The 21853-nt window shown below is 39.3% G+C and overlaps 1 protein-coding gene across 3 annotated transcripts in view; it reads left to right on the top strand.

The window, feature by feature from the left end:
- Positions 1-95: 95 nt before the first annotated feature.
- Positions 96-21853, top strand: part of VPS13D (vacuolar protein sorting 13 homolog D) — a 95931-nt gene continuing 74173 nt past the window's right edge. For 2 of the 3 annotated variants that reach the window (XM_014257260.2, XM_014257258.2), the window contains exons 1-24: positions 96-167; positions 2560-2728; positions 3572-3649; positions 3878-4068; positions 4382-4462; positions 4826-4942; positions 5160-5264; positions 5595-5765; positions 6349-6449; positions 6900-7068; positions 8453-8545; positions 9293-9503; positions 10018-10197; positions 10419-10549; positions 11237-11309; positions 11799-11963; positions 13176-13306; positions 13692-13824; positions 14404-16626; positions 16984-17135; positions 17871-18905; positions 19610-19700; positions 20249-20375; positions 21253-21433. In XM_014257260.2, the coding sequence (XP_014112735.2) occupies positions 2632-2728; positions 3572-3649; positions 3878-4068; positions 4382-4462; positions 4826-4942; positions 5160-5264; positions 5595-5765; positions 6349-6449; positions 6900-7068; positions 8453-8545; positions 9293-9503; positions 10018-10197; positions 10419-10549; positions 11237-11309; positions 11799-11963; positions 13176-13306; positions 13692-13824; positions 14404-16626; positions 16984-17135; positions 17871-18905; positions 19610-19700; positions 20249-20375; positions 21253-21433 (6036 nt within the window). In that variant the 5' untranslated portion in view covers positions 96-167; positions 2560-2631. The remainder of the gene's footprint in view (positions 168-2559; positions 2729-3571; positions 3650-3877; positions 4069-4381; positions 4463-4825; positions 4943-5159; positions 5265-5594; positions 5766-6348; positions 6450-6899; positions 7069-8452; positions 8546-9292; positions 9504-10017; positions 10198-10418; positions 10550-11236; positions 11310-11798; positions 11964-13175; positions 13307-13691; positions 13825-14403; positions 16627-16983; positions 17136-17870; positions 18906-19609; positions 19701-20248; positions 20376-21252; positions 21434-21853) is intronic. The other variant, XM_088066601.1, reaches the window with a different exon arrangement.

Raw genomic sequence — 21853 nt, forward strand, 5'->3', positions numbered from 1 at the left:
CGCCCATTCCGTGAGGGCGGCGCGGTGCGGGCCCGCCCCAGGGGCGTTACCGAGCCCCGCCCTCAGGGGGCGGTGCCGCCGCCCCATCGATCACTCGGCGCTCCCGCACTCGGGCGCGCCCCCGCGACCGCCCGGCGCGCGCCCGCCGCTCCCCGCTCGCAGCGCAGGTGAGTCCGGGGGTCCCGGGGGGCTCCCGAGGTGGCCCCGAGAGGACACAGGGGGGGACTCGGGGCACCCCCGGCCCCGCTGCCTTTCCCCCCTGCGTCAGCCGCCGCTCCCGCTCCGCGGCTCCGGCCTGAGGGGCCCCTCCCTGCCGCACGCCCCTCGCGGCGCCCCGCCCCGCCCCGGGGTGGGTGGGCGAGGGGCGGCCGCGCTGCGTCCCGGTCCCTGCGCCCCCCGCGGGGCGCCGAGGGCAGCGCTGCGCCGGGCGCGGGGCCCCGAGCCTCGCCGTGGGGCCTGCGGGGTCCCTCAGGGCCTCCCCGCCCGGCGCCGGCCATTCGCCGCCTCACGCTCCCCGGGGCTCCCGCGGGGTCCCTCCCGCTCCGCCGGGCAAGGTGACCTTTCGCTTCCTCCCCGGCACGCGGTGCGAGCCCACAGGTCTCTGCTGCCGGTGCCCCGCGTCCCCGGCGCTGCCCCGGAGCTCCTTCCAGCCCGGTTTTGGGTAACGGGGCGCTGGAAGAGCCCCCCGCCCCTCCAGCACTGGGCCTGCTCCGCCTCCCCCTGCGGAAAATCGCATCCTTCTTTCACTTTGAGACAGGGCCTGGTTTGGGCTTCGGTTCTCACCCTGACAGTTCTTGTACTACGTGTGTTAAGGAAATTAAAACACTGTCATCCAAAAAAAAAATGCCTTGCTTTTCTTCCCAGGACACAGCAGTGCTCTACAGAGTTAAAAATACAAAAGCCTTAAAACGTTTGAAAGATTCTTGTATGGTTAGCTTTGTCCCACGAGTTTAGGTTAAGGATGTGATGTACTTCATTTACAGTTCTTAGGTGACTTCAGGCATGGCTCGTACACACCAGAGGGTTTCAGTCACTGGGATGCTAATCTCTGCTGTGCTTAAGTGTTTCTTAAAGGTCCTTTCTTTGGTTCCAAACACCTGTAGATTCCTTTTCTTGCTGACTTTTTTTTTAACGACAGTGCAACAAAGATGACTGTATATGCTTTTGTTTGATCATGAGTTTCTTGTCACTTTTATTAGAATAAAAACCTGTAATATAAGCTGGTGGCCCAAGAGCATGAATGCTTAGTCTTTATTATGTGGAATAATAGTATTGTTTTTCAAAATCGTTGAGAAATTTTACAAAGGCACTGTTAAAACACATTTTATGTGAAGCCATGTGACTGAGTGGAATTGAACTTGCCTCTGCTGTTTTCTATTTCATTTTTCAGGACAGCACAATTTCACTTTCAGCCTTTAGAAAAAGTCTTTCATTGCTTGCTTAATTCTGATTATTTAATTTAACTATTACTTAAATATTTTCACTGCCTTCTTAAAAATAAGTGAAAGTTTAAATGGTGCTGCCTGAGGTCGAGCAAACCTCATAACGAGAAAACTCTAAATCTTAATGTGAAATTTAAAACATGACTCTTGAAGCTGCTGTTTCCTTCTATTGTCAGCTGTAAATAAAGAATGCATCTTGCTTTTCTGCTTTGCAGAATTCAGTGGTTTAGGCAGGTATTTGGGATTGGGAGAATTTTTTAAACATAAAATTGATAGATCTATTCCATTCTAGTCTCAAGAAATGGCCTACAAGCTTTTTTCCTTACTGTACCAGGCTTCACCCTGCCCTTGCAGGAATTATGAGTAGTTTTGCAATTCAGTGGTTGAAAGGTTGAACAGGGACTTGGGGATTTTAATGCCCTGATTACCACAGAAGTTGAAGCAGAAGTGACTGGAGAAGAGTGAAGGGAAATGTTCAGGAGTGTGACCAGTGGTGCTTCTCTAATGTAGCTTTTTCTCTCTTCAGTGCAGTAATCTCTGCTGCCACTTTCAAGACCTGTTGCAGTAACTGTTGATGAGCTATTTTTGGGGCTTGTATCTGATTACTTCCCACACACACGCTCTCCCAAAAAGGGGTTTGAGTAGGGTGAGTTGCTTCACAGATGTCGTGTAAGAATTCTACAAAAATACAGGAGGCTTCAGGATGTTAATTCAGACCAGGCTGCCAAACCCAGCATGGTAAAAATACTGGCAGCAGAGGTCAAGGAGGCCAGCACAGACTTCAGATCAACAGCAACAATTTTGTCCTTTCCTTTTCTGGCGGAGGCTGTAGATTTGCCTTGTTGATTATTGCAACAAAATGTAATGTTTTGGTTAGAAAAAGCATGTAAAGATGAACTTCACATGCAAATGGGAGTGGTGTGTGATCAACAGAGCTCTCTGTGAAGCTGATTTGACACTTACAGGGCATAGGATGAAGATTTTTTTGTGGTAGAAATAAACCTTAGTGCTTTTACTTCTCTTTAGATAGATCACAGTAAGAATTGAAGTGACAGTGATGCCAGCTCTGCTGAGAGTGTATATTTCAGACAATAATTTTCTTATTTTTTTCTTTCAGACTGAGACTAATTATGGAAGAGAAATCCAGAAAATGACAGAAAAGCATTAATTTTCCTCTTCTAGGACAGTCATGTTGGAAGGATTGGTAGCCTGGGTCCTCAACACCTACTTGGGCAAATATGTCAATAACCTGAATACAGACCAGCTTTCAGTGGCACTTCTAAAGGGTGAGGGAGGCTTTGTGGTATTTTCTGTACTGTTTTCATATTGTGATTTAGAAAAGCATTATGTTTTTGTAATAACTGGAAGGTGAAATAGAAATAATCATTAATATTGTTTTTAATGTCTATATGAACTCTTTTAGAAGTTTACGATGAACAGTAAATGATCCTATGATCTTTGTTGCTCTTTATCAACACTCTTAAACCAATTTACATAAAATTTTCAAAAGTATGCTTAGCTATCTTAGCATGTTGAATTTATGTCCCTTTATCTGATACTGTTCAATAACTTCCCCATTGAGGGACTGTGGCAGGAAGTGTCCTGCAGCCTCTTACCTTTTAGTGCTCGTAGTTACTCCCCTGTAATCTGCTTTGTGTCATGCTGCATCCACGGGTTTTGTACTTTGTACAGAGTCCTCAAATCCACGCTTTCTGTTCACCCTTTGCTGCTGTTATCTGCTGCTTCTGGTGAGAATGTTTTGCAATACTCCAAGGCTTTTCTCTGTGTGCTTTTCACAATACTAAGAAAAGAAGTATCTGTTTTGAAAAGACAATATGGAGAGGTTTTATCTGTGGCTACAACGAAGTTCAGATCTAAAACCCCACAGAAGATTGTTCTGAGATGACCTCATGAAATAGTTTGAGCACATGACATTGGAAAATTAACAAGTGTATTAAGTAATCATTGTGATCGTAATACAACCTGAAGTGGTAGGTTGGTTGTTCTCATTAAATACCATGTAATTAAAAAAAAACAATGCCAGTCATTTTAAGCTTACAGTGTTCAAGTTGGCTATCTTTAACATAGTTTTGCTTAGGAGACTTCTCTTTTTCTTCCACTTTGTATAGGTGCTGTTGAATTGGAAAACTTGCCACTAAAAAAAGATGCCTTAAAGGAGCTGGAATTACCATTTGAAGTAAAGGCAGGTTTGTATTTTGCTTGTGTGTGCAGGACAGATATTTTCTAAGCAGGAAGTATTGCATGTTTTAGAGGACCTGTGAGTCAGAGGCTTGAACAAATGAGGTAGCCTGATTTTTAGGTTATTTCTGGTTTAGCTTGTTTGTTTCTTACACCACTTTTTCTTTGAGTATTTTCAAGGGTGATAAAGTAAGTTTTCACAGAAATCTGATAGTGTGTCTGTTTTGTTTATTCAGGTTTCATTGGCAAAATAACACTACAAATCCCTTTTTATCGTCCACATGTGGATCCATGGGTGATATCTGTCTCAAAACTGCACTTAATTGGTGCACCAGAAAAAACACAAGAGTTTGATGAGGAAAGGGAAAAGTTGCAAGAAAGGGAACACAAGAAAGCCCTTCTGCTGGCGCTTGAAGAAAAATGGAAGGTGAGTCACACTTGCGTTTCACAGTAAAGAAACCTCTGGTAGATGGATTGTATTTAAGTCTCCTAACAAGAGAGGGAAGAAATGCACAGGAAATGGAGTTAGAATTTGATTTGTACATGCTGACATAGTGCAATTTCTATCCTACCACCCCTCACCATTACGTCGTACACGTCGGAGATGTGTAAATGTTTTAAGTTAACTTGTTGAGTTTTTCTTTCTCCCTGTTAACAGTGATTTCAGTGTAACAAAGTATATTGTCTCCTCACCAGCTGTTGCAGTGGTTAGTAATGTTTATCCGGGTTTCCTCTTTCAGAAAGAACAACAACAGAAAGGGGAGTCTTACTGGTACTCAGTTACTGCATCTGTAGTCACAAGAATTGTAGAAAACATCGAAGTAAGTCTTTGCTTTTGAGTGGTTGACAGTTACACATCTGCCTTTGAAATGGAGAATAATTGTAGGATAGCAAAAAAAAGGACAGTGTGTTGTGAAAGTGGCTGATTTTTGGGGAGAAGGGCAGGGACTGCTGGTATCTGGGGAGAAGGGCAGGGACTGCTGGTATCTGAGGAGAAGGCAGAACCAGGGGGTACAAAACCAGAAATAAAGAATAGGGTTTCTGTTAGGTTAAATATCTAGTAGAAGTTTTTTTTTAAAATTGCAGAAATTAAATATTAAATATCTTCAGCATTAATGAAAATGCTGTTATCTGCTACAATGATGTAAATAGTATATCTCTAGTAATGTTTATTTTCTGTCCAGTTAAAAATCCAGGATGTGCATTTGAGGTTTGAAGATGGTGTCACAAATCCCTCGCAGCCGTTTGCATTTGGCATCTGCATCAAAAATGTCTCAATGCAAAATGCAGTGTTTGAACCAGTAAGTGCAACTTGTGTGTACAAGAGCAGCTCAGATGGGATGATGCATTTTATGGGTGCTAGCAAATATTCCAAAAAACATAGAGCATTTTAAAAATCTTTTGGTTGTTGTAATAAATCGATTCTGAGCGTTTCATGTTTTTTATTGGTATGTAGAACTAAAAACTACATGGCACATGGTATCTGATCTTAACTTTACCCCACTTCTTCTACTCCAGGTGGAGAAGCTGATGCGGAAAAAACAGTTGGATGTTGCTGATTTCAGTGTTTATTGGGATACCAGTTGCACTTTACTGGGTGACCTGCCTCCTGGTCAGCTACAGGTACATGAGAGAGGTTTTGCATATGAAAGAGAGGTTGTTGTTAGTTTCCTTTCTGTACTACAGACCTGATTGATGCAGAATTTATTGGAGCTGGTCTTTCAAGAGCAGCAGAAATCTATGGTTTCATGCATTACTGATAGGATACATGTGCAACCCACAAAGGCTGTGCTGTGAAATAGCTTGTTTTACTTTTGAAGAGAGAACATGTTCAAGAAGTCTTTTCCAATGGACTGGCCTGCTAATAAAGTACATTCTAGTGCATAAAACCAGTGCATCCTAGTGACTGTTGTACACTCACTTCTTAGAGAGTAATTTGCTTGTAACCCCCAGGAAGCAATGGATAGAAGTATGGAAAGTCGTGATCATAATTACATCATGGAGCCTGTCTGCACTTCTGCTCTCCTCAAGAGGAATTGTTCTAAGGAGCCTTTAAGATCCCGGCATACTCCACGGCTGGAATGTGACATTCAGCTCGAGACGATACCCCTGAAGCTTTCCCAGGTAAATACCAACCATTCACTGGAACAGCCATCATAAAACTGTGGCAGTGTTTGTGACAGCTTAAATGCTGTTACTGTAACATAAAATTAATACTCTCTGAAAGATTTTGTTTGGGAGGCAGCTCAAAGAGATATATTGAATAAGTTGTTTTAAAGTCAAGCATTCAAAATTACTTACTTATGTTCCTGAAACAGGTTACTGCAAAAATAATCAAATTGTTGTTTGTCTATTGTAGTAATAAGAAGGGGGCATGTTGGGGTGGGTTGGTCTGTACAATATGCAGTAGCAGCTGATGTTATGTTGATAACCTGAAATGGAAGATTTCATTCTGTGTATTTGTAAATAAAGCCATAAATGGAATGTCACACATGAAGTACTAGTGGCTGGGAGAAGATATATCACACTGGGGAGCAAAATTGTGAATTATGATTAACATTAATCTTAATTCTGCACCATGTGCAGGGCATTGACACCAGTAAACCAGACCTGTGGTTGGGTTTTTGGCTGGGTTTTTTCCTCTTCTGTTTTCTTGGGAAAACACTCCAGTATCACCTCACTGATCCATGTGTTGTTTCATTAAAAGATGCAGTATCAGCAGATCATGGGATTTTTAAAGGAATTGGCTAGAAAGGAACGACAGCTTAAATTCAGGAAGTGGAAACCAAAGGTTGCAGTAACAGAGAAGTAAGTACATCTTCATATGTGGTGTTGTCAGCTGTATTAGAAAAACTAGAATGAGACAACTACAAAAATATACATAATAATCATATGTTAGAGATTCAGTTTTCATGTTTTGTTCTCCTACCTCAGAAATCAGTTTTAAATATTCAAATGTAATTCAAATGTAAAATTATCCTTACCTGAGGCTTTCAATCCAGCCTGTGTAACTCTGAATTTTGTTGTCTGTGCCTGATATGTGGCAGCTGGACTAGATCCCAGTGGAGTGGTGGGACCCTGGGGAGTTACACAGTCTGTAGGACCAGCCCATCTGTGCTGGCTCCAATGCTGCTGCTTTTCCTGGCCATTGGCCCAGTCCTTTTCACTGAGTCTTCTGGACCTTTCACCAGTTGAACATAAAGCCTTAGGGTTTTTTTAATTAAATACTGATAATACAGTAATTGAAAATTGTTCCAGCTGCCGGGAGTGGTGGATCTTTGCTCTGAATGCAAATCTTTCGGAGATCAGGGAGCAGAGGCAGCGTTCCACATGGGCGTTCGCACTGCATCGGGCCCGGGATGCCGTGTCCTACACGGACTTGTACTACAGCAAGCTGAAGGGGGAACCACTGTCTGCTGCAGACCAGGTATTTGGATTTGAGTTTCTTCTACAGTGATGGTTAATCATCTTACATTTGGTTTGTTTCGTCTTTTCGTGTTTAAAATGTGACCAAGTTAAGAACCATCTTTACTTGTACCGCAGGTCGTTTTCACTGAACTGACTGCTGACCACAGCTTTTAATGATTTTAATGATGAGGCCTGGGCTTGTGGGAGGTGTGTGAGCTGCAGGGTTCATGTGTTTTTGTTTTGCACTGCAAAAAGCTGTGCAAAAAAAGCCGGTTTTTGAGCTGTAACCAGTGTTCACCAAAAATAGCATTAACTGCTATAGAATGCCTGTGACAGTTGGTAACATACTTTCTTAACTCATGTTCTCTGTAGATCCAAATGGTATTTAAATACCAGAAATGTGTCTACCCATATACTTGGGTAGATAATTGGGAAAAATTGTGATTACTTGACAGTGTGTTTATGGGTTTTTGGGTGGTTTTGTTAGGGTTTTTTATTTGTTTTGGTTTTCCAAGTTTATTTGAGGATGAATAATTTAGTGCCCCTAATAATAAACTTATAACCTACTTCAGAAAGAAAAAACCCATGAATTAACTGCTTTTTATCTTTAGGTATATTGGGGGACTTTCTTCAAATCAGTTCAGGGCACCATGTACCACACCTGTATTAATTAAAGGTGCAATTATATTGATACTTTCAAGTTGTATGTAATCCTTAGTTTTGTTATTTGGGTATGAGCTGTAGGAGTAGGTCAGTGTACAGAAAATCTTGATAGTACCTGGCAAAGCCAGAGCTTGTATTGTGTTCAGCAGAGCTGTGAAATATAACAAGGGTAATGGCAGTGGACTAGAAAAATGTCTTTTGCTTTGTCATTTCATGACAAATTTTTTTAGACTTGGGTGAATCATCAGTTCCCTCAAACAAGTTGTTAATCAGTACAAAGAAGACAACATGTCTGAGTAACTGACTATGAATACTACATTGTCCTAATTTACCCAGTTCACTTCCTCCTTCTTTACTCAAGACAGAAGCTTTTTTTGCTCCTGGCTAAGCAAGGCGTTCTGTTAAATTAATTTATTTTCCCCTAGTTTAATTTTTGTGCTGCAAATCTTGCTTCTTATTTGTAACAGGAGGATATAGTTGTGATTTTTTTTTTTACAGTCATAAAATAATGTATTTTACAATGCAAATAAGCTTTATTTATAATTCAGGGGAATGTCAGTGTTACAGTTGCCTACATGATTTTGATTAATTTTTGTGTGCTGAGGTGCTTGGATGTGATCATTAATGCCATTTTAGTTTTTTCAACAAGTCCCTAACTCAGTGCAGAGATACTTGACATTTTTGTGAACAGGATTCTGTACTCCTTTAATGCAGGTACTTTACCTTTTTTGTCTTTGCAGGCAGAAATGCATCGTATTGAGGATGAGCAGACTTATGAAGAGTTGAAGGTTCTGTATGAGATAGTTCATAATAAATTTCATGACTTAGCTGAGGTGAGAACATTCTCTGTACAGGGTAATATTTGGAATTTTTAAGTGATTATCTGAAGTATTGTTTTGCTGGAGAGCCTTAGCAGGTATTCTTGTTGATTTTGAACTGTGGCATTAATACTAAAATTGCAGAAATGCTCAGTTCCTGAAGTTTTTACTGTTGGGTCACTTCCACACTGAAATCTTTTGTCTTGCCATATGATGATCTTCCCCAGCAGGATCTATGCCAGAATTCTAGGTCAGGTACTCTCCATCTTAAAAACAGAAAGTGTAAATGAAGGCCTGTAAGAATATTTTCCCAAAATAAACATGTGGCAGAAATGAGCCTCATGGAAATAACTTGGAGAACACACTTCATTAAATATGGGCTAATCTCCATAACAACACAACATCATCTCTTGCAAATACAAATGCTAAAATGTACAGCTGTGCTTTATGGTGTCAAATGACTTGTTTGGTTCAGTGTTTCTAGACTAAGATTTAACCAGTAATGTGTGGCTTCATGTGTGTATAATGACATGCATATTTATATATGAATATGAATATGAAGCAGTTAAGTGATGATGTTTGTTACTTCTTTGCTGCTGCTCTCCTCTAGGCTGAGTATCAGTTGAGACTATCACTGCTGGACAGCTGAGCAAATAGGAGATGAATTTCTGGTTTTATTGTGGTGGTTTTTGTACACACCAACAACTAGTGGTACTCTCTCACTCAGCAGCAGTAACATGTATGTCTTGAATGTTCAAACAGAGTGTTAAAGAGCCCTTGCCTGATTCCATTGGAGGTTCCCCTCCAGCAGAACCTGCCCACAGCAGCAGCTCTGGGATGCTGCAGTACCTGCAGTCGTGGTTTCCTGGCTGGGGAGGTTGGTATGGATATGCTCAGCAGACATATGAAGGTGAACCTTTTGAAGGGCTGCTGCCAGACGCGAAGGAGCAGTGGAATCCTGAAGACATACTGGGTATGGAAACACAGAGTTTGCTCCCATGGTTTGATACCTGGTCCAGGTGGGCAGAAGGAGCTCTGGGCCTGTTAAAGGATTCTGTGCCAGCTGATGTACCCAGGCAGCAGAGCCTGCCCAAGCTCAGCAACCTGGGCAGTGTGTTGGTACCTGGATACCTGCTTATTTCCAAAGCAATATAGGGAAGGTATTTATTTCCACTGTTACTGTCATTTATGGCAAAGAGCTTTGGGACTTCTGTTCAAGTGTGTGTGTGGGGTCATGTGGGTGTAACAGGAATAGTACTGGGTTGTTGGGGTCTTTGTAAATTCAGGCTTACATTACCTTGATTGAAATAGAATTCTATGTAATATTCAGGTTTTTTAAGGAAAAAGGTATATCTGCTCTATTTTTTGTTTCTATTTCTCCTTCCAAGAGATAGAAAAATCTCTATTTTCATATTCATAGGAACTTGTTCTTCAGTAGCCCTCGAGAAACTTAATTTATTTAACATGTTGTTTTTGTTTTTTATTAGGTACAGATGATTTTTTTGATCCTGCTGCAGATGCTTCCAGCATGAATACTTTTACCAAGAGAGATCATGTTTTTGCTAAATTAAATCTACAGCTGCAGGGTGGTTCTTTCACTCTCTTGCATAGGAAGAAAAAGATACTGTGTGCAGAAGAGACTGCTTTTATGCAGCTGGAGTTTTCAGGTATTAAGCCCATTTCAGTTCTTTCTTAAAAAAAATGAGAGCTGCCTCAAAATCATTGTACTATATAACAAATTTTCATGTTGAATTTTTTAGTAGAAATAAATATATATAAAGACTTAAAAAATATTTGCTTGTTGGACAGTATTTTTTATTTGTAAAATTGAAATAAAATGTACACTGTACTAAAAGAAACAAAATAATTTTATGTATTTATGTTCCAGGTGTAAAGATCTTGGCAGAATCCCTTCCTCGCAGAAAGTCTTCCCTTCTCAAAGTTCAACTTGGTGGTCTTTTCCTGAGGGATTTGGCAACAGAAAGGACCATATTTCCTGTTCTTGTTTTCCCAAACCCTGTAGGTGAAAAAAACCCTATAAGTTACTATGTGGGATGCATAATTGTGTATGAAAATAGTCATATTCCAAAACTCAAAATATTCCTTATCCCAGAAAGGGAAAACAAAAGTCTTGAGGAAAAGTTTCAACCCTTTGAATTTACTTTTTCCCTCTCTTTCCAAATATCATTCGTAGAATTCTTCATTTTTATTCTATGTGCTTGTGACTTCAACCTTTCAGTTATATGTGTTGAGAAGAAGATAATTTGTTGAACAACATTTGATTTTTGGAACAATCAGCATTGCTTCTTAATCAGTGATTGTTCTTTTCCATAAAGTTCTGAGGCCCAAGCAGAGATTCTGGTTTCACCTGTATACTGATGCACTAAATGCAGAAGTAAATGCTAGAAAAGGTGTCAAAGTTCTTTTCTGAGTGAACAAAATTTGAATCTAGAGCCATGAGGATTTCGCATGTATTTTGTACTTTGTACTGACTTAGGACTTCAAGAGTTCAGCCTGCCTGCTGCAGGAGTGGAGAGTGTTTGCATCTTAGTCACATTGCCTTTTTTTGTTTGACCATGTCAGGGAAAAAGTGCATATAGTAATCTCAGACTGTACATATAGCTCAACAGAAAAGACTTTTATGCTTATATCAGGTGGCTTGGTTGATTTTATCTAAACAATCTTTTTCTTTTAAATTCTTATTAGCAAAAAGAGGTTGGCTGCATGTCTTCCTTTGGACTCCAAAGTTTGTCCTCAGAAATGACTAATCAGAACACTGGTAAAGATTTCATTTTATGTTTGATGAGATAATTCCTACAAACCAGAAATTTCAAAACTGAGTGCCTAGAGTCTGAATTTGTGCAAATGCTTTTTGCAAATGGTAAAGATAAAATCATAGAAGCTTTATTTACGATGTAAGGGTGCATGCAGGTTGACTGTAAAGAAAGGAAGAAATTATTTATTTCAATTGGAGTTGCACTTACTCTTTGTTTTGGTTTAAGAAGAAATAGATAGGAGTTCAGCATTAGAACCTAAATTATATAAATGTTTTTATATATATAAACTTCTTGAAGTCTGTTGATTGTAGAAGTTGATCGTATTCCTTTTGTGTTACTGAAGAATTCTTACACACTTGTATTTCCCCAGTAGTACCAGTTAAAAATCAGTTATTAAATTCTTTGGGAGTTGTTTTTTTGCTTTTGTCTTATTTGTTTGTTTTGGGTTTTTAACAGCTGCTTTTTGTAAGTCATTTTTTATTCGGTTGCAGATCCTGATGCCCCAGTATTTGAGATGCTTTATGAAAGAAATCCCATTCACAGCACTTTTGAGAGGCGCCTGGAAGTCAGTACCAGACCTCTAAATATTATTTACAATCCACAAGCCATTAAGAAAGTAGCTGACTTCTTCTACAAGGGAAGGGTTCATACCTCAGGTTAACCTTTAATGTGTTTTTTTGGTGGGGTTGGGGTTCTGTTGGTGGAATTACATCTTTTCTTGTCTTTGATTTTTATTTATTTTCGTTCTTAGAAATATAAAGCACTAATCAAAGAATCTTCACTTGAAGTTCAAGTTTAACAATACTCCCAGTCTTGTCTGGAGGGGTTTGTTCCTTTGCTTATTTTGTTCTTTGTTTAATTGAATCATTTTGTTTTGGCAGACTCATGCAACTTCTGCTTAAAAATTGCAAGTTGCTGTTATGCTCCATGTTCATGTCCCCTAAATTAAAATGCATAAACAAGGAGAGAGGACTTGTTCCTGTAATCTGCCCTCACAATAGAAGGAGTTTTTTTGAGAGGGCAATTAAAAGAGTATTTCTATAGTAATGATACAGAGGAAATAGTATTTTAATTTCTGTTGTATTTTTTTGTTGATGAGATTAAGGCTGCCCTTTGTTACAGCTTCTTGAGATACCTTGATTTTTAGATTTGAACATACTGGTTCCTCAAATTTCTAAGTGCAGCAAGATTTAGGGTTTTATTACCTAAGGCTGTATCACTAGAAAGTGGACACCTTTGCAGTTTTGGTTGTTAAGTTTCTGAGGAGATGAGAGGTGACAGTAACATTAGGAACATGAAAATGGTCTTGAAATACCAGTTGTTTTTCTGCTGATTATGGTAAATACCAAAAGATTCAAGTTACCTGGTATAAAGGTGGATGTGACACCTTTTCTAACAAGGTGAGAATATTCCTTAAATATTCAAGTTTAAAACAAACAAACCAAACAAGCAAACAAAAAACCACTGCCTACACATGCACATCTTAATGTTTAGTAAGAATTTCCTCTGTGGCTATAATTAGCACCCTTTCTGTCTTACTCAAATTTAATTACTTGGGCTGAAGATCTGTGAGATAAAGACCAGAAGATGGATTGGGAAGTATTTTTTTAGTGGGATTATTTATTTTGTGCTTAAATACTTCATTTTTTCTGTGCAACAGCTTGGTGAATAGGCACAGACAGTGACTTTCACCTTGTCTGTTTTCTTGTTCTGCTAAAATTCAAAATTTTAGCAAAATCCTGTTCTGCTAAAATTTTACTGCTAAAATTCAAAATAAATATTTTATCTTTTTTCTTTCTGTTTTTTCCTTCTGATTCAATAAAGGGTGAACAAAGTTATACCTAGTCAGTTTTCCCTCTCTTGTGCAGGTTTTGGTTATCAGTCTGAGTTAGAGGCAAGAGTGGCTGAAGCTGCCAGAAGACAGTACAACAAGCTGAAAATGCAGACAAAAGCTGAAATCAGACAAACCATTGATCGTTTATTAGTTGGAGACTTCATTGTAAGTTTTTACCCTCAAAATGTTTATGTAGACTTTTAATCTTTTGGTTTAGGACTTGGAGCTCTAAAGAGTGAGGTTTGGTGGTGTTTGGGTGATGTTCTTTGTGCTTGTGTGATGAGCAGGAGGGGAGTTTTCCAGGTGTTGTTGTAGATTCTTTTTGCTGTCAGTCAGTCCAGACTTGAGGTTCAGGGCATGTTTTCACCTGCTGAAAATGTTTTTATTGACTGCAGTGGGAGTCCGTGGTTTAACAAGGTACCAAACCTGAGCGTGGCTGGAGTTTGTGACAGTCAGCTCATCAGGAGAAAAAGTGGCTAATTTGATGTTTCACACGGCATTTTTTGGTTTTTGTCTTGTGGGCTGTTATATCTTTCTTCTTAACTTTCAGGAAAACAGCAAAAGCTGGACTGTGTGCCTTGATATCTCTGCCCCTCAGGTGATCTTTCCTGATGATTTCAAATTTGCAGATCCTGTGTTAGTTGTTGTAGATCTGGGAAGAATGTTACTCACAAATTCTCAAGGTATGATCTAGAATTCTTGCAGCTTTCTTTTTCTTTCTTCTTTCAGAATGTCAGAGCTTCAAAAAAAGGGTAAAGAAGTACAGGGAAGTTTTTGGGGGGTGTTCCTGCTTTGTAAAGTAGAAAAAAATCCTTAAGATAATAAAATGAAAGTTAGTATTAGGCAACAAAGCCAGTTGGACAAAACCTTCTGGTGATAAAAATACTGTAGTTAAGTAGCTCTTACCTTTCATTTGGTTTTGAAGATCAGAAGAATTGCATGGGAAGAGTAATGGGTTCTTTTATGCCAACTTGGTCAAAAGTAAATCTTGCAGTAAGTGGGTTAAAAATGAGACAAAAGTGTCTTTTAATAGCTTCTCTACTGGGTTGTGACTGTCACCTCTGAGAATGTACAAGTATAGTAGGTTTCTTGTTGAGGAAAAAGGAAGTGACAGTGGAAGGAAGCAAGGACAGTACCAGATATGCTTTGTGTTAAAAAAAATAGGACTTAAGACAGGATGATCAAATAATCATAGGAAACATCCGAGGAGGGAGGAGAATACTTTTTTTTATTTGTTTGTTTACTGGTTTTTTAATCCACAGAAGACTCTAAGAGGAGTGCAAGTGCCATTTCTTCAGAAGTCAATGAACTGAGTGATGAGGAATATAAAACACCTCTTGCAACTCCTCCCAATACTCCACCGCCAGAATCCAACACCAATAGTGGCATCAAAATGTCCGAATTTACTGGAGTAGAAATAAGTGAAGAGCAGCTACAGGCACACTTAATGAGTAAAAAAATGTATGAGAGATACACTCTTTCTTTTATGGACCTTCAGATCATGGTGGGCCATGTGAAGGACAACTGGAAGCACGTTCAGGATAGTGATGTGGGTCCAACTCATGTGGTAGAAAAATTCAATGTTCACCTGCAGCTGGAGCGCAGACTGATATACACATCTGACCCAAAATACCCAGGAGCTGTCTTGTCTGGCAACCTGCCAGACTTGAAAATTCACATCAATGAAGACAAAATCCTGGCTCTGAAGAACTGTTTGTCACAGCTGAGTACGTCTGAAGCTAAGTCTTCAGATGCCCTACATTTAGGGAAAGACAAGATTTTTGCAGAGGTAGACCAGTTTGGCAGTTTGCACGATTCTGTAATGAATCTAACACAGAGTGTTGTCATGCTCGAGCAGCACACTCGGGAAGTTCTTGTTGAGTCCCAGCTGCTTTTGGCTGAGTTCAAAGTAAACTGTATGCAGTTGGGTGTTGAGAGTAATGGGCGATACATCTCTGTGCTCAAGGTCTTTGGCACCAATGCCCATTTTGTGAAAAGGCCTTATGATGCAGAGGTGTCCCTGACTGTCCATGGCCTGTTACTGGTTGATACTATGCAAACATACGGAACAGATTTTGATCTTTTGATGGCTTCTCATAAGAACCTGAGCTTTGATGTGCCAACAGGAAGCCTTCGAGACAGCAGGGCTCAGTCCCCAGTTTCTGGACCACATGATGCACGTCCCATTGATGGTGGTGGTTTGGCAGAGAGATGCACTACAGCCTCCAACACCTCACCTGGTAACAATGGAAAAGATCAAGAGTCTTTGATAAAATTGGAGTATCAGTTCGTGAGTGCAGAATGCCCATCGATGAACTTGGATAGCAGTCTGCAGGTGATCTCTGTACAGGTGAACAACCTGGATATCATCCTTAACCCAGAGACTATTGTTGAACTGATTGGGTTTCTCCAGAAATCTTTCCCCAAGGAGAAAGAAGATTCTAGTCCTCAGCCTTTAACAGCCGACATGGAGAGAGATTGGAGGGAACAGGAAACATTCCAGTCTACTTATGCACAGAACACAGAGGTAGCAGTTGATATTCACTGGTTAAATGTACTCCTCCTCAGGACAGTTGGCATGACAAATGGAGAAAAATACGGCAGAAAAATTGCAACAGCCAGTATTGGTGGCACCAAAGTCAATGTCTCCATGTGTAGTAAACTGGATGTGAATGGCTCTCTTGGGTGCCTTCACCTTATGGATCTGACCCAAGACAATGTAAAGAACCAGTATGTGGTGAGCATAGGGAACACAGGGCGGTATGAAAATCTCATTGGCGATGGAAATTTCTTTGAATCTTTATTCTTTAGGCTTGATGATGGAAATAGCCTTCCAGATGCTTTAAGTTTCATTTTCACAGAAAAGTCGAAAGAGGAGTGTTCTCTCAACCTCAAAATGGCCTCCTTGCACTACAACCACTCAGCCAAATTTTTGAAAGAACTGACTTTGTCCATGGATGAGCTGGAAGAGAATTTCCGCAGCATGTTGAAAAGTGCAGCTTCGAAAGTTACAACAGTCTTGGCAACTAAAACTGCTGAATACAGTGAAATGGTTTCTTTGTTTGATACCACACCACGATCAAGAGATGTTGCCAGTGCAGAAGATAACGAAGGCGATGCATTTGGATCACAGTCCCTCAAAGCTGATACTATCAAGCTTATATTAAATGTAAACATTGAATCCCCAATTGTCTCCATACCTCGAAAGCCTGGTAGCTCTGAGCTGCTTGTAGGTCATCTAGGACAAATATCTATTCAGAATTTTGTACCAGGAGAAGATGAGTCTACAAGTGATAGGCTGCAAGTTGAAATTAAAGATATTAAGATGTATTCATTAAATAGTAGTCAATTTACAAACAAGAAGGAGCCTGCAAGTGAGATACCCCATGGGCCACATTCTTCATCAGGTTCTGCCAGCATTAACAGCCAGGAAGAATCTCATTTTACTCGTCATGACTTCTTTGAATCACTACACAAAGGCCATGGTATGTTAATCAGAGGAGTCTTAATTATTATATTATGAGTAGTAAATGTGTTAAAAATGTGTATTGACCATAGGTCTGATTGTATATTCTGCTTCACCCATCCTACTGAAACACATTGGTCAGTTTTAATGACAATGTGCTAGTTATTGTATTTATATCCATTTTTGGTCTCCTAATCAAAACCAGAATGGTGCCTTTTAGGCAAAAATTGAGCAAAACATGACCATAAAACCTTAGTCCAGCATTGCTCAGATTCTGAGCAAGTTCAATAGCTACTGTGTTACCTCTTCCATACAATATTTATGCCTAATCAGTTCACTTACTCTAATGTTGTTTTAATTTCACTTTCTCTTAAAGCTTTCCACATTCTGAATAACACCACCATCCAGTTTGAATTGGAAAAGATACCACTAGAGAAAGATTTGTATTTAACATTTCCTCTGTGTAATGAAGACTTTGAAATATCAAGCATTATGAAGATCGAAGGGAAATTTGTGAATCCTCTTCAGGTACAGAAATGTAGTTTTCCACTATCAATATAAAAATATTTCCCTGTATAGAAGTTAAGTATTTTTCAGGCCAGTGTCTTCAGGTTTAACATGTTGGTGGTTTAGATGTCAGATCCTTATACACTTGGTTAGAAGAGACAGTCTTAAGTCATAATAATAATAATGACCAATATTTAACCATGTCTGGGGACATTTTAGACATCTTTATGAATTGGTATAACTTTTTCTTAACTTGAGCACAGAAGGAAAAGTGTCACTGTCCAAATAAGTTCATTTGTAGTTGTAGTTGAATCCAAGAATTAAAAGGCCATTTCCTTGAAAAAAATCTCTGCAAGAGCAGAGGTTTTTAAGTAGAGAAAACTGAAATTTCTAACGCTTAGGAGACAAACAATGATGGCTAAGTAGAATGTTTGTTTCATATATTACTGTGTAAGCTCAGCTGGTGAATTATTTGTAACTAACTCTGTGTGGATGATTTCTGCCCAGGAATACAAGGTATCCTATCCAAGGATCCCATCCCATGTGTTTCTGGGTGGTGTCATCTTGCAGAGCTAATACAAAAGAACTGTTTTGCTTCAGTTTTGCATCATACCTTGTTTTGCATTATTTTTTTCTTGGATGAACTTAAAATTTTTGTGGTTTGGAATTCCACTTAGGAATTTTAGAGTATATGTATTGATGGCATTAATGTAGAGAGCTCCAATGTGGTGATTGTTTATTTTCTCTACACTGTAGGTGGTGTTAGCAAAACATGTCTATGAACAAGTCCTTCAGACTCTGGATAATTTAATTTACAGTGAAGACTTGAACAAATTTTCAACCACTTCTGTATCTCCAACTGGTCTTTGTTCTCCTTCAGCATCACTTCATAGTACAAGCACAGACTTCTTGAGTGAACGGAAGGAAAATGGCTTATTCAGCCACTCTAGTTTTAATTCTGTTCCAAACAAGCCCTTAGCTATCAGGGAAACAAAATCTTTTACTCAAATTCAAGCAAACTTCCACATCTCAGAGCTCCAGGTCCAGTTAAGTGGTGATCTCACACTTGGGGCTCAAGGGCTTGTCAGCCTTAAGTTTCAGGATTTTGATGTTGAGTTTGCCAAAGATCACCCTCAAACCTTGTCCATTCAGATTGCCTTACGTTCCCTGCTGATGGAAGATCTCCTGGAAAAGAAACCAGACTCTAAGTATAAGAACCTCATGGTGTCCCGTGGAGCACCCAAACCATCCAGTTTAGCACATAAGGAATATCTTTCACAGTCCTGTCCCTTAGTATCCAATGCAGAATATCCAGATATGCCACGTTCCCTCCCTTCCCATATGGAAGAAGCACCTAATGTCTTTCAGCTCTACCAAAGACCAGTTTGTGCCTCCCGTAAGAAGCAAAAAGAAGATGCTGATTCTGAGTATCCTCTGACTCCACCTCCTTCTCCATCAGGAGACAGATCCAAGTTGCCCTGTGGAAAAAGTAACTTTGATGATTCATTAGTTCATATCAATATATTCCTAGTGGATAGGAAACATCCTGAATTTTCTTCTCGCTATAGCAAAATTAACCGTAGTGTAGATGTTGATTTCAATTGTCTAGATGTGTTAATAACTTTGCAAACTTGGGTAGTGATACTGGATTTCTTTGGGATTGGATCCACTGCTGATAACCATGCCATGAAGCCTCAGCCTGAAGATACTCAGCAGACAATCAAAGCAGAAATAAATTCCTTGTCAGCTTCTCAAGCCCAAGAGCCTGTAAACACTAAGCTGGATCTAAAGGTATACTTGAGATGCAAAACAGTAATTGGATTGTTTGTCATAAACCATCTGGTTTATAGAAGATCTAGGTGACATTTACATCATGTGTTTTATATTCTAGTGGGGAGTGTGCATAAATGCAAAAGCAGATTTAAAATGTGTAGATGTAGTTAGAAAAAAAGAGTTATAGAAAAGCAGAACATTTGCAAAATGCTTCCTTGCTCTGTTACCCTCTCTTTAATGAAGAGAGTGCTTCAATATTAAAGACCTAACATGCTACAGTAGACACTGTGCTGTTCTAGGTACTATGGAGTTTATTTATGGAAAAAAGTCTATATATTATAAATATATATCCATATATGTTTATGCATCTATATGTATAAACATGTTTTTTGAAAAACACATGATGTATGTGTATATAATTTATCTTTGCCCAGAGGCCCTGTGGTCTAATTTACACATGACAAATCTTGAAAGAGAAGAAGATGAAGGTAACAGTGCTGGGATTTGTTCTTCTCCTGATCATTCTGAATTGCTTGGGAGACCCATGCATATGCAAACAAGGCATTAAAAAGGTTGCTCTCCTTCAGTGTCTCCCAATCAGATAATTGTTGTCTGCCATTCATGTGTTACAGTGAAATTGTCTTGGAAAGAAAGCTAAACAAGATGTTCAAGCTCTGAAGTCATGTTTTTCATACCAATTTGTTCCTCTTTTGTTTGGCCAGGTCCATTCTTTATCCTTAGTCCTGAATAAGACAACCAGCGAGCTTGCTAAAGCCAGTGTGGCAAAACTTGCAGCTCACTTGGAAGTGATTGGTGAGTAGATTGAAGTGCTCAGGTTGTTTGCAGCTTAAAATAAAATAAGGTATGCAATGGAATTGTGATTTTAAATGTTTTTATTTTGGTGCTCGTTGGGTTTTTGTTTGTTTTTTCTGGGCAGAATGTACATTCCCCTCCCACTGCTTCTTCCTTTGCTTTTATAGGGTTTATTTTAAATCATAATTTAGATTATGTCAAACCTTTCATCATTTTAGTTACAATTGGCTACAATTTTAATACTTAATTTTCACAGAGCAGAACACTAGTTTTTATTACTGTTCTAAAGGAAAAAACAATGAGTTGTATCTAAGTTTCACAAATCAAAGTGGTGTAATCACATAATGTGTGTAAAGCCTAGAGTAATGTGTGGGTTATTATAATCTTTGTAGCAGAAACAATGGTTTTCTTTGAACATGAGGTTTAATGTTTAATTGTATTGACTTAATTAATTACTTGTAATGAGGGTATCCCACTAATAGAAACTTTTGGGGTTTAGTAACTGATCTGTGTTTGAGGATCCTGATTGTCTGTCCTTTGTTTTGCAGAGGGAGATTTAGCCTTGCAGGGAAGTATTGGAAGTCTGTCCTTAAGTGATCTTACATCTCATGGAGAATTTTACAGGGAACGTTTCACTACAAGTGGTGAAGAGGCACTCATTTTTCAGATCTTTAAGTATGAATTTAAACTTTTTGTTACTCAATATTAGCTTTTTACTCTGTTAACTTCCAACCCTCCAAAAAACCCCAAAAGTCAAACAAACCCAAAAAACCCAAGCCCACAACTGTCAGGACTGCATGATCGGACTCTTGGGACTTAAGTGGGACTTAGAATATTTTCAGTTATAAACTTAGGATTTTTAACTTATCTTTGTCTTGCAATGTACAATGAAATGGAAAAGGAAAAGTAGTTTTTTATTTCCTTCTAAAGCTGTATGAAAGTATTTACATGACAGTTTCTTCCTACCTAAAACAGGTTGGTTTTTTTTTTAAAGTTGGAAGGGGTTTTCAACTGATGAAATAGATTTTCCCTTCCTCCTTGATTTTAGAATAAGGGGTTTACTTTTGTCATAATGTAAATTTGAATTTGTTTATTATGTTTTAAGAAATGGGTCTTGTGATGTTTCCTGGTTTTCCAATTAATCAGATTAGAGATTATCCAAGTAATGTTATGGAATTAATTTCAAATATGACAGCACACTGATACAGAATTGAATGTACACATTATCCTGCAGTGGAGTAGTTGCTTTAAAAGCCACTGTTCTGATATATAATCACCAAAAGTCTATCTGGTATGCAGAGATTAAAGGTAAATTCCAAATGCAGGATCTTCCTATCTGCTCAATTAAAATTCAACAGCACTTAAATATACAAAATTTAGAAGTAATTAACACAAACCCGACTTTTCACGTCTGCGGCTGAAATAGTGTTAATTACATGCTGTGAACATTAGTTAAATCTATCTTACTATTTGGAATGCAGCAAAATGTCTTAGTGCTGCTTCTAAAATGTAGCTAAAGATGGGTAAATTTGACTTCCAACCCTTCTCACAGGTACGGGAGGCCAGACCCACTGCTGCAGCGGGAATGCGACGTCCGTGTGTCCCTGCGGATGGCTTCTGTCCAGTATGTGCACACCCAGCGCTTCCAGGCCGAGGTGGTGTCCTTCATCCAGCATTTCACTCAGCTCCAAGATGTCTTGGGACGGCAGAGAGCAGCGATTGAAGGACAAACAGTATGTCTGGGCCTTTTTTTTATGCTTTTTTATGCTTTTTTGCAGCTGAAATGTAATATATAATTTAGGTTAATGCATCAACTCAAGTGAGTTGAAATGGTGGGAAGTTTTAGAGTTTTGGTGTTGGTAGAGAGTTCTCAGGCTCATCTTGTAGTCATGAAACCTTAATTAGGGCCATCCTGCTGCTGTTTGGAGGTGCAGAATACCAAATTTGCAAACTTCAGTGCCTGGTGATGCCTCAAGGCATCACTAGTTTCTGCAGGATGCACTGGACAGAAAGGGTCAAGGTGTTACCTTGCTTTATTCTTCACTGTTCACCAGGTAATAATACTGAATTAGGAGAGCCAGGTGAGAAGTTGTGTTCCACTCAGGTGAATGTCTCTGATTTAGTTTGATGTCTGGTAGGCTGAGGAAATCAGA

The sequence above is a fragment of the Pseudopodoces humilis genome, chromosome 24, assembly GCF_049639895.1.
Source record: "Pseudopodoces humilis isolate 2021_Gansu_Grassland_sample_001 chromosome 24, ASM4963989v1, whole genome shotgun sequence".
In the NCBI taxonomy this organism is placed as follows: Eukaryota; Metazoa; Chordata; class Aves; order Passeriformes; family Paridae; genus Pseudopodoces; species Pseudopodoces humilis.